This window comes from Artemia franciscana, chromosome 10, assembly GCF_032884065.1.
Source record: "Artemia franciscana chromosome 10, ASM3288406v1, whole genome shotgun sequence".
NCBI lineage: Eukaryota > Metazoa > Arthropoda > Branchiopoda > Anostraca > Artemiidae > Artemia > Artemia franciscana.
Window position 1 is genome coordinate 26,925,429 of NC_088872.1, and position 13,112 is coordinate 26,938,540.

The window sequence follows — 13,112 nt, forward strand, 5'->3', positions numbered from 1 at the left end:
CTAGAGACAATTCACCTTTTTGTGCCACGGTAACACGCATACACACACTCATACACAAAAGCTTTATTTATATTCAAATACTGTAAAGATAGCATAGAAAAAAAAACTGGGAAGAAATTAAAAATTTGATCGTCATCAGAAATTGGAACTATACACGGGGAGGGAAAAGAGTGAAGCTTTGGATAGATTAGGTTGAAAAAAAAGCGCAAGCGTCCGTGTTTGCCTCCGGGTGCTTTGTGCAGCTGTGAGTTGTTAGAAATAACAGTAGTAGGTCAACGCCGGAGCAGTAACAAATGATCTTATTGAATACACTATGCAAGATCAGAACAGTTAAAAGCTAATATAGGATCATTTCCCCTTCAGAAAGTAAGCGAGATGAAATCTAATCGACATTTTTAGACAGAAGAAATACTCTTCGCAACCTAGAAATGTTTTCTGCCTGCAAACTATTCTGTTAAAAAGTTGGAATTAGCTGTACAAAACTAAGATAAAAAGGTATTGAGAGGATATCTCAGGAAGAAAAAGTAACATTTTAGCTACATTTTCAATGAAGTGATTTGCGCTTCTAAATAATTTGATGATAAAAGGCAGCTAAAGGCTTAAATGAACAGTAACACAGTGTATTTAAACGACGAATTCATCTATTAAAGTCACTCAACTGGCAGCATTACATAAATAATCATAACTAAACACTTTTATTGCACATGTTCACAGCACGGATCTTTAAAATGCACACTCCCTTACGTAAAATCTGAAGACTAGAGAAACACAAAATGCGTCTATACGTAATATCAAATGAAAGGGTTCAGAACCGTGACAAAAGTTCACTTAGAGCACTTATGTATGTTTGAGCCATCTGTAAAGTTTCAAACTTGGATAACTTTCTATCAGAACCTAGTGAAGGGACAACTTCTCGCAGTTTTTCAAAAGCATCATTAAGACTGTTCATTCTTCTTCGTTCTCTTGCATTAGCAGCTGAGCGTCTCCGACGCATAGTTTCTATGGGTGGTGGTTTCGGTGTTCTGGGAACTCGTTTTCTGACCCCTTGTCCACCTGTTCCCCTTGTCTTTCTTTGCTTTCTACCGCTTTCTGGTTTTTCCTCGTTATTCTGGTCGTATTTGGGAGTAAGATCAGTCCATTCTCCGATAGGAGAATAATCTTCATTATCTTGTTCACAGTACAGTTTTTCGTATGCAATAACGGAGTTGTTATTTATTTCATAATCGGCTAATCGAGAGCCACTAAGGTCTAATAAGTCTAAAACTGTATCTGTTTGATGTTCGTTTTGGACGACATGTAAAGGTATATAACTTACAGGTAAATGGTAATATTTTACATATCCATCGTCTGATAGTGCACTTTCATCGACTAAAAAATCGCTGGAGTCTTGGTCTGAATATGTTATATCCATTAAGTTTGTCAGTCTCTTTCAATGCGAGTATCTTCAACGAAACCACGATAAATACTATTTTCTATATTGCACTGTGTTCATACCTTCTCAGCATTTAATCGAGAAAGCACCAATGTCCAGTATTTTGCTATATTCTGATTGGCTAGTAGATATCAGGCGGATAGATCCATAACTATCAGCCTGGACAATTAACAACAGCCTTGGGTGCAGTGAAGATGTTCAGCGTCTACTCAAGAAAACTTGGTTATCACAAGAGCGGAAACATGCCTCTCAGTAATTGGCGATCAACATTGCACCTACCCTCTAATAAAGGGTTCATTTGATTACATCATTTACCTCGTCGGTTGAATAGTTTCTACATTCTTACCAATGTGGCTCGAAAACAATTAGTAATTTCCGCCATAAATATAAGCAAAGTTTATTATCAATATTCAGAAATAAAATCAGTCGCAATCAAGCTTACAGTTTAAGACTCCCTCTAAATGGCATTCTCACTGAAACCTGCGGAACTGTTCAAAAATATTTCTTAGGTCAAAAGATCCAGAAGTAGCTCTTCAAAAAGTTTGTTGCACAGCAACTTAAGCTTTGTTATATAATCAACTTAAAAGCTTTAAAATCTTGCATTTACCCAAGAAATGTGAATTTTAGTATTAACCTTTATTAAAACTCTGATTTAAATGTTTTTATCCTCTTGTCTTCAAGTTGATTCAAAGTACAAAAAAAAAGAATACAAGACTTTATGTACTTGGCAATTGCTTTGTTCAGACTAATTAATCCTAACTTAACCTGCCGGTCTTCCATAAATATTTGGTTTGGCATATGAATATAGAGAAATAAAGAATTTAGGTGTATTCGATGTACCATCGGCTATTGACTAAAAAAACAATAAAATATGAAAGAAAAAATTACGTAAAATAATCCTTTCTCAAATTCAACGGGTTTCCTGTGACAAGAGACTTAGCTATTGGTTATTACTAATTTGTCACTTCCTAACTGACAATACCCTTAAGAGCTTTTTTGGTGCTTTATAGCAAGAAATGAGTCAAATGCGACCAATATATGGCTACAAAAACTAGGGCAACCTATCGCTAAGCTAAGGGCTGAGAAAAGTACATCTCTGAAGCAGTTCCAATGATTACAATAAGACTTGCGCAAATGAATTTATTTGGGAATGAGAAGGGACTTAAAAACGCAGAGAAAAATATAAACGACACGGGAACTTTAAGGGATCACAGGAAAAACCATAGAAATCTCAAGATTTCAGTGAGCCTCTGTCGTGAAGAGATTTGTTGCCAGTTACATTGTACAATAATGTTTCATCGTCAGAAAATTCTTTAGTTAATAGACTGGTAATTTTTACATTTTTAAGGAATTGAAGAGTAACTATATTAGCACCTCAACTACCCACAAGAAATTAAAGTGTGTGTAATGCTTGAAATGCACACTGGAAAGCCAAATAATAATAATTATATTGGCAATATATCGACAACCAATTGGTATTTGTAACGACAGAGAAAAATGATGAAAAAAGCGAAAAATATTGAATTTGAAACTTCCTCGGTGAGAAACTCCGACGAGCTGAAGACAATATGATTGAGATTCTTAAAAGATTAATTGTTCTACGAGTGAACGATGTGATATAGTTCCGTTCCCAATTCTGTGGTTATCCACCAGGTCGTCCATGAATTGTTTACTCCATGCGAAGTTTCGGAGCTATTAGAGCAGAACTGAGAAACTCTCATTTGAAAACGTTATCGAGCGGAACACAGGATCGTTGACTTTAATTGAGAAGGCGCACCTCTAATAAAGCAACAATTAAAATTTACTTTTTTCTTTACTTGGTTAAGAACGGCCAGCATTACTTGTGTCACATCAAATTGTTATTGATAATTCAACAACAATTGTTGTTAATAATGTGGTATAATTTCTAAAATCCTTTAGCAATTAAGACGGCTGCCTTCCCTTTGAGTCACGACCTTCCTTATAAACTATAGTTCGGGCTTTACGCAAGCTTAATCGACTGTTTACGGCGATTGATGTACTTACCCATTGCCTTTCAGTAAATGTAAAGTAAAACTTTTAAAGCTTCCAGTCTTAACTGAAGACCTCTTATATTAAAGCCAATACACTTAAATTAGTATATTTATTCTCGAAGTACTGTGATAATAATGAAACTAGATTTATGTTGCTTTGTCAATGTGATTTTTTTAAGCAGCCATTGGTCGGCTTTACCGCCAAGAGTGTTGTTGGAGCAATTATTTCATTGTCATCAATTAATCGCTGTTGTTGTAATCCCCTTGAAATTTTAAAACTGTTGATCCCAAAAACAATTATTTTTCTTACTAAAGATAATAACAAATTCCTTTGAAAGTCTCAAAAATAGCTGGTTTTTTTTCTTGAAATCGGTTTTATTTTCTATTTTCTGAAACTAGTGACACTAATTTAGAGGGTGGACCATTCTCCCTTAGAATTTTTTGCCCACCTTATATTTCAAAACACACTTTTAATTGTATTTTCATAAAAAAAATTTTTTTGCGGTTTTTAAAAAAATTGAAAATAAACTACTACCCCCCATAGATTTTGAAAATTAATTTTGACCTCACCTCCTAAGAAAATCGTGAATTTGGCTCGCCACTGCATGGCACACACCTGGAGAGTCAGATGGAATTGGCACCCTTCAAAGAACTCCCGTTGTAAAGTGCCTTCGCTTTTTATTCACTGGTGTCTTAGCTTCAGACAGTTTATGATAACAAACTGCACTAAGGAACGATTTGCGCTAATAGTAACTGAAGCTTCTAAAAAGAAGTTCTGGTAACAATATATCTGTATTATCAACAGAGTTGGATTACCATGATGATTCTAAATATGAAAAATTCAATAGATTTGAATTTTTCAACAACATTTCCGAGCCTGAGAAAATGTGCCCAATTTTCGTGAAATGGGGAAAACATCCCCAAGAAATCAAGTAATTTTTTTGTGAAAATAATGTCATCAAATTCAGCATATGAAAAAAGGCTGTCGCAGAGATTTGATGCTTCTATCTACTAAATACGAAATTACGCATTTTTTCTGAGAAAAATGATCACTGATGCGTTTTATTTGTTTAATTAAATAAAAAAAAGTTTTCTTAACTGTAAGTAAAAAGCGATATTAAAACTTAAAACGAACAGAAATTACTCTGTATATGAAAGGGACTGTTCCCTTCTCAACCCCTCGCTCTTTACGCTAATGTTTGACTCTTTCTCTCAACTCTACTTTTAAAACAGTAAAAAGCTTTAGCGTAAAGAGCGGGACGTTGAGGAGGGAACAGCCCCTTTCATATACGGAGTAATTTCTGTAAGTTTTAAGTTTTAATATCGCTTTTTACTTTCAGTTAAAAAAAATTGTTTTTTTTTATTTAATTTCTGAACGTTTTTGAATTAATGCATGTTTTGATTTTGGCTCTCCGCAAATGAATAATTAAAACGATATTCCCATATTAATTTATTTTTATGGCTGAATGGCTTTCTCATAGTTTTGATTGAAAGATTTTGAGAAAAAAGGAGCGGGGGAGTAGGCCTAGTTACCCTCCAATTTCTTGGTTATTTAAAAAGGCAACTGGAACTTTTAATTTTTTACAAACTTTTTTATTAGTAAAAATATACGTAACTTACGAATTACCTTACGTGACAAACTTCTATATTCGTATGTTTTTATTATATATATGAAGGGTTTCACCCCCTCGTCAATGCCTCGTTCTTTACACTAAAGCTTAAACTTTGTCCCGATTCCTTAAGAATGATCCCTGAGTCACAAAGGCCGTAGAATAAATAGTTGAAATTAATAAAATTACTTTAATGTAAAGAGCAGGTTATTAGGAGGAGGTGAACCCTTCATATGCATAATAATTTCTGTTCGTTTTAGGTTTTAATGCTGCTCCTTACTTTCAGTTGAAAAAACTTTTCATATTTATTTTTTCATTGTTCTTTTAAAAAATACTAAGAAATCCTGCGCCCCTCCATGGAAATTTCTCCCCGCATAACCCCCTCCTCCCACCCAACCAAAAAAAAACCCCTGAAAGCGTCTGAACATATCCCAATAACCATTACTATATGTAATTAAATAAAAAAAAACAAATTTTTTTAGCTGAAAGTAAGGAGCGACATTAAAACTTAAAACGAACAGAAATTAATCCGTATATGAAATGATTTGTCCCCTCCGCAATCCCTCGCTCTTTACGCTAAAGCTTTTAATTGTTTTAAAAAGTAGAATTGTGGCAAAGAGTCAAACTTTAGCGTAAAGAGCGAGGGATTGCGGAGGGGACAACTCATTTCATATACGGATTAATTTCTGTTCGTTTTAAGTTTTAATGTCGCTCCTTACTTTCAGCTAAAAAAATTAGTTTTTTTTATTCAATTTCTGAACGTTTTTGAATTAATGCATGTTTGGTTTTGGCTCTCCGCACATAAATTATTAAAATGAAATTTGTATATTAATTCTTTTTTTGGCTAAATGGCTTTCTCTTAGTTTTGATCAGACGATATTGAGAAATAAGGGGTGGAGAAGGAGGCCTAGTTGCCCTCCAATTTTTCGGCTACTTAAAAAGGCAACTAGAACTTTTAATTTTTAACGAACGTTTTTATTAGTAAAAAATATACGTAACTTAAGAATTAACTTACGTAACAAACTTTCATAACCTTATATTTTTATTATGTATACGAGGGGGTTTGTACCCTCGTTAATACCTCGCTCTTTACACTAAATCTTAAGTTTTGTCCCAATTCTTTAAGAATGACCCCTGAATCAGAAATGCCGTAGAATAAATAGTTGAAATTACTAAAAATACTTTAGCATAAAGAGCAAGGTATTTATCTCCTCCTAAATACCTCGCTCTTTATGCTAAAGTATTTTTAGAACCCCTCATATGCGTAATAATCTCTGTTCGTTTTAAGTTTCAATGCTACTTCTTCCTTTCATTTGAAAAAACGTTTTCATGTTTATTTTTCATTGTTTTCTTATAGTAATGCTAGAGAATCCTGCGCCCTTGTCATTGAATTTTTCTTCCCCCATGACAGATTCCTCCAAGGAAAGATCCTCCAACATAGCCCCCCTCCTCAGCCCCACCCCCAAACAAAATAAAATCCCCCTGACAACGTCTGTACACTTCCCAATAACCATTACTATATGTAAACACTGGTCAAAGTTTGTAACTTGCAGCCCCTCCCCCAGGGATTGTGGGGGAGTAAGTCATCCCCAAAGACATAGTTATTATGGTTTTCGACTATGCTGAACAAAATGGCTATCTCAAAATTTTGACCAGTGTTTACTTTTGACTTTGGGGAAAAATGAGCGTGGGAGGGGGCCCAGATGGCCTCCAATTTTTTTGGTCACTTAAAAAGGGCACTAGAACTTTTCATTTCCGTTAGAATGAGCCCTCTTGCGAAATTCTAGGACCACTTGGTCGATACGATGACCACTGGAAAAAAAAAAAAAAAAAAAAAAAAACAAAAAAAAAAAAAAAAAAAACACGCACCCGTGATTTGTCTTCTGGCAAAAAATACAAAATTCCACATTTTTGTAGATAGGAGCTTGAAACTTCTACAGTAGGGTTCTCTGATATGGTGAATCTGATGGTGTCATTTTCGTTAAGATCCTACGACTTTTAGGGGGTGTTTCCCCCTATTTTCCTAAATAATGCAAATTTTCTCAGGCTCGTAACTTTTGATGGGTAAGACTAAACTTGATCAAACTTATATATTTAAAATCAGCATTAAAATGCAATTCTTTTGATGTAGCTATTGTTATCAAAATTAAATTTTTTAGAGTTTTGGTTACTATTGAGCCGGGTCGCTCCTTACTACAGTTCGTTACCTCAAACTCTTTGATTTTCTTAGCCTCGGGTTGTACCCGACCAATGGTCCAAAAAATTGGAATGTGGCTGATTTGAGTGGAAATTCAAAGTTCTAGTGCCCTATTTAAAATCCAAAAATACTGTACCACACCAAAGTGGTGTTTTCGGCCATTTTGTGGCACAAAAAAAATCTGTCTCAAAGAGGGAGAAAAAGCTACTGGTTGATATTACTGAGATAGCCAATCGATTTAAAATATTGAAAAATTACTTATTGAAATCACCGGTATCAGAAACAATAATTCCGCACAGCGAAACATTCATTCCGAAAGATGCAAGTGGTCGCAACAAATTAAACGTTCAATATAGGCATTTGTCATAAAGCTTCATTTAAGTTGATTCATTTAGGCTTAATAAAGTTAAGTAAATCAATATATACTCGCTCATCAGCTAATAATGAGAAAAATTGGCGGATCTTAGTGTTTGAACAGCGGCTGCGGGCGTGCAGCCTCAAAAAGTGCATTTTCATACCCAAATTTTCTAATGTCTTGTTACCTTTCATATAGAAGGAGATTTGACGGGGGGGGGGGGGGGGAGAATTATCCTTCATTCCTGGGAATATTCTGAGATTAAGCGTTCAAGATGGGTGCTGCTGGGTGGTGAACTCTGCTCTTACTGCAAAGAGATTTTTTTTTTCCGTAGCATAGAAGATTTTCATTCAAGTACATCCCAGCAGAAGCAGCGGAGAGCTGGGAAGATTTATATAACACTACAAAATTTTTCAAGAGGGAGGAGGGGGGGCAAATGCTACCAGGACCTTTGTTTTTACCGAAAAGCAAATAGGAATATATCCCGTTTTCTTGCCTATTTGCATTTTGTAATACCTCCCTTTTCCCTTGGGGCAACAACCCAATAGACTCTTCCCCTTGACAAGGTCCATGGGAGATATCCCTGTAAATTTAAGCGGTTATTCTTAAGATATTGTACTGCATACATACGCACGTGTAAGGTCAATTTTGTAGCTCATTAACGTAATTAATCCCATTAATTTTAAAATGCACCGTTTTTTCACACAAGTAGGAAGAAAATAGTGATGTGAAATTATACATTTTTAGCATCTTAGAATCCATCTCCCCCACAAAAAGATTACTTGGGCTGTCCATAAAAAAATTCAGCTCTGTGAACCTAATTTTTTATGCAGAAATCTTATGAATTTTCAAGAAACTATTCTTTTCCAGGACAAATAGCGAGTTAATTCATATATTCTACCCGGTAACGGAAATGCTACGAGTTTCCCACCACATGCTTTTCCTCTGTCTTATTGGTCAAACTTAAAGCACCCACATGTTTCAAGGAGAATGAGTGGTTGAGCGATCAAGCACTTTCGTGCAAAGGCTGAGAAAGCGGGGTAAGCCTCTGAATTGTGTGTGTTTCTAACTTTTTATATTATTTTTTTGATCTAGTATTAAGCTTCGTTTTTCCCCTTGGATCAATGCTGTCAGATGTGGAGCAAAAAATTCAAACATTTACTATCATTTCTATAAAAAGTTATTTGTTTTTTCAATCTTCACTGTCCTAATTAAAAGTTCTATCCATTTTTATGCTTTCAAGCTTTTTAAGTATACTCACTGGAGTATACACTAGGGACATGCCCTTTTAGAAATTACCCCCCCCCCCCTCCTCCGACCGTGTAGGTTAACCTTAAACTAGACGCTTACTGGAATAACTCAAAAAGAAAAAAAAAGTGCTACAGTTCCTAACTGATGTGTCAAAGAGTGAATTTATTCTCATTGCATCGAATTGACGCCAATGACGTTTCCAATGAACACAACTACTTACCCTCAACACTGTGATGAATGAAACATGAAGCCCCGAACAGGCGGAAGCGTATACAAGAATTACCTTGGGGGGAAAGAAAACTTCGTTAGAAAACAAAACAACAGACAATTTATATGAAAATAATTGGAAACGGAGAGGTAAATGATCTAAATCAAAAATCAAGCTCAAAATAATGCTTTAGTTTAACAGGACTTCTCCTACGAGATTAATTTTACGAAAAAGAAATAATTCACTTAGTTTTCACCGAAAGCTTGTACAATATATTAGTCAAGCTAACAGTTTGTTGTATTATTATTATTTTTAATGTTTGGCCAAGGATCCCTCTTAAACAAGTTTTTGTATAGGATATGGTTTTGGTTTACCTAGTTTACTAACAACCAATCTTCCCTGGCAAACTCGTCCACAGTCGTGTACATCTCTATATATTCAAAGCCTCATTTCTTCAATCTGCTGGTTTGAATTTAAACGAGCGGGATTTATAAACTTGGCATACCACAAATTTGATCGTCCCCATGTTTACAAGTGCTATGATTGATCTGCAATTGATCACTTAACTGTTTCTACCTGCAGGTGTTGCGCTAACATGTGAAATCATCGAAAATAAATGAGCTAATACACGAGACTAGCATATTTTTAAACTCTTTTTTCATTAAAATGTGTCGTCTAGATTTGAGGGAGAGGGGAACCATTCTATCTTGTCCTCGAAAAACAGAAAATGTAAAAGCAGTTCTTTTTGCACATTTAGTATGGCCTATACAAGTATTTCGGTATTTTTTCCCCTTTCTGGCTTCACTTTTTTTTCAAACTTTCAACTTCCTAATTTTTTAACGAGCTCCTGTCCCCCTCTATAGAAGTAGTTGTACATGAGTAATTATCTATAACAATGAGTGACCATTTAGAGCCAAACCTAATCAAGCGACGAATCGTTGAACAAGGTGTAAAACAGTAGGATTTCATGCAAGTCAGCCAGCATGGACTTGGCTTGTTTTTCACCGAGTCATTGTTCATATTATTTTTGCACCAAATCGGTAAAAAGCTCATTTTGATACCGAATCATACCACATCTAGGGTGAGGCGTTTTTTGCACCTTATTACCGAAATCCTCCAACTCAGTCTTGGCTCGTCGTGCACGAAATAAGGACTGTGCTTGTTACTGCACTGAATTATCGCATTTCCGCAGCTTGTACTTTTTTGTACACAATCAAAACTGAATTCATTTTTGTATCCAGTCAAGCCAGTGCTTCCACTCTCGAATCTCAAAATTCGGGGACAAGTTTTAAAAATTCGGGGAGTTTTCGGGGACAAGTCTTCAAGATTCGGGGGCAAGTTCAAAATGAAATTTTGTCGCCAAAAATTTTGGAGCCATAATTGGTTATAGCTTCATTTTCATGCTACAGTAGGGCTTGGGTCCGCGTAGTAAATCAAATTTTCAACAGAGTAGGTTTTAGAGCCAGAGTACGGGATTGGAACCCATAGCTGAAAATGATTATTGCTGATATTACGGACAAAACCTCAAAACTCTGTTCAAACTAAAAAATAGGCTGAATTACACTCTGAAACTTTGTTGGTTTAGGCTTTATATTATCTTTGCTGCTTTATTCTCTTAGCCCGAAAACGAGACTTTTATGTCATTTATTTTCAGAAAGACGAGAAAAATAAAGTATAGAAAGGCAACAATCGCATACACAGCAATAACAAGTGGAGTTATTTCTCCAAATTAATGAATATTCTTCGGCAAGCAAACATGAACTTAAACCAGGAATTTAATAAAAAAAAATTCATCTGAAAGCAAGGAGCAAAAGTAAAAATTAAAACGAATAGAAACAATAACATAAAATTGGTATTGCCTCCTCTGAACACCCCACTATTCACGCTGAAGTTTTTTAGTACTTAAGCTTCTCATTGTTCTGTTTAAACTACAATTATGTTTCGGGAGTCGTTCTTACAGAATCGAGATTAAATTCAAATTTAAGCGTAAAGAAAGAGGGGGCAATCTCCTTCATATTTATAATATATTTTGTTCATTTTAGTGTTGCTCCTTAGGTGTAATTTCAGACAGAAAAAAAAACTTATTTTATTCCAAACGTTTTTTTTAATGCCAGAAAGTCCAGCTCCACCTCCAAGGAATAATTATTCCTCTCCCCGGAAAAATAGTCTAGACAATTCAATACCATTAAAAATTTATCTCGAACTATTACACTTAACATCTCCACGCGTAAAATTAGGTTTACAAAGAAAAGTATAAAATAAATAAAAAGAATTTTGTTTAGGAATTCAGGCCAATCCCCCCAGTGTAAAATTTCCCCTAAAAATTTTGTCCCCCTGAAATATGCTTCCAAATGGAAAATTCTCTCTGCGGAAAATCCTCCAGCAGAAAGTTCCACCCTTTACCCGAAAAAAGAATGCATACTTCCAAATAGTAGATATTATGCGTAAACAATGGGCAAATTATATATTTTCAAGGCCTTTCCCCTGGTTCTGTGGGAGGTCAAATTAACTCCAAAGGCAAAGTTATTGGGTCTCTCAACTATGCTGAACAAAATAGCTACGGTATCTCTAAATTTTGATCAAACGAGCTAGGGGGGAAGGGCGCAGAAGGGGCATAGTTGCCATCCTCATGGAAAAATACATTTTCTGGGAAAGTCCTCATTTTTGCAGATAGGAGCTTTAGCCCTATTCAGTTGCGTTCTCTGATACGCTGAACCTGATGCTCTTATTGTCGTTAAGGAGTGTTTTCCCCTTTTTTCAAAAATTAAGCAAATTTTCTCAGGCTTGTAGTCTTTGAAGAGTAACACTGGACTTAAAGTATCTTATATATTTCGTACCAGCATAATAAGTCAATCCTTTTGATATGTCTGTTGTTTTTTAGAGTTTCAATTACTATGAGCAAGGGCAGATCCAGGATTTTCTTTAGGGGGGGGGGCGCATAAAAGGTTGCTCTGATAAACTTGAGAACAAATAAATGCCTGCAATTTAAAGGGAACCTCGACCACTATACGCCGTAAGTAGGTAGTGGAAAGGGTCGTCATCAAATCCAAAACCTGGTTAGGGTTAAAGTTCTAATAAAGCTGTTGAAATTGAAATGGTATAAAAATATTGATACAAAAATAGTAAGTTATAACAAGAGCAAAGAGCTTATATGACGCTTGTGAAGAGGTCAGAAGAGCCAAGAGCTCATATGGTATGAGCTCTAACAAAATTCTAAGAATCAATAGATTTATTTAAAAGGAAAATCAGAGGCTTAATGCCCGTCGGGATTTAAAATAAGAGCTCTGAGTCACGATGTCCTTCTAAATATCAAAATTCATTAAGATACGATCACTCCTTTCGCATGTTAAAAATACATAATTTTTTCTGATTTTTTAGAATTAACCTCCCCCATCTCCCCTAAAGAGAGTGGATCCGTTCCGGTTATGTCAATCACGTATCTAGCCCTTATGCTTATTTTTACCACCAATTTTCACCCCGATCCCTCCATTCTAAGCGTTTACCAAGATTTTAGGTTCCCCTCCAACTCCCCCGATGTCACCGGATCTATTCGGTATTTAAAATAAGAGCTCTGAGACACGATATCCTTCCAAATATCAAATTTCAATAAGGTCCGATCACTTCTTCGTAAGTTAAAAATACCTCATTTTTTCTAATTTTTCAGAATTATCCCTCCCCTCCCAGCTCCCCCAAAGAGAGCGGATCCGTTCCGGTTATGTCAGTCACGTATCTAGAACTTGTGATTATTTTTCCAACCAAGTTTCATCCCGATCCCTCCACTCTAAGCGTTTTACAAGATTTTAGGTCCGCCCCCAACTCTCCGTGATGTCACCGGATCCGATAGGGATTAAAATAACAGCTCTGATACACAATTTCCTCCCAGACATCAAATTTCATTAAGATCACCCGTTCGTAAGTTAAAAATACCTCATTTTTCCAATTTTTCCGATTTAACCGTCTACCCCACTCCCCCCCTCAGATGGTCGAATCTGGGAAACGACAATTTACAATTTAATCTGGTCTGGTTCCTGATACGCCTGACAAAAT

The 13,112-nt window shown here is 35.7% G+C and overlaps 1 protein-coding gene across 1 annotated transcript; it reads right to left on the bottom strand.

Annotated features, from left to right (window-relative positions):
- Nucleotides 1-575: 575 nt before the first annotated feature.
- On the bottom strand, nucleotides 576-1,533 carry LOC136032000 (neurogenic differentiation factor 6-A-like). Its single transcript, XM_065712067.1, has one exon. The coding sequence runs from the start codon at nucleotides 1,409-1,411 to the stop codon at nucleotides 806-808; it is 606 nt and encodes a 201-aa protein (XP_065568139.1). The 5' UTR covers nucleotides 1,412-1,533; the 3' UTR covers nucleotides 576-805.
- Nucleotides 1,534-13,112: the final 11,579 nt, after the last annotated feature.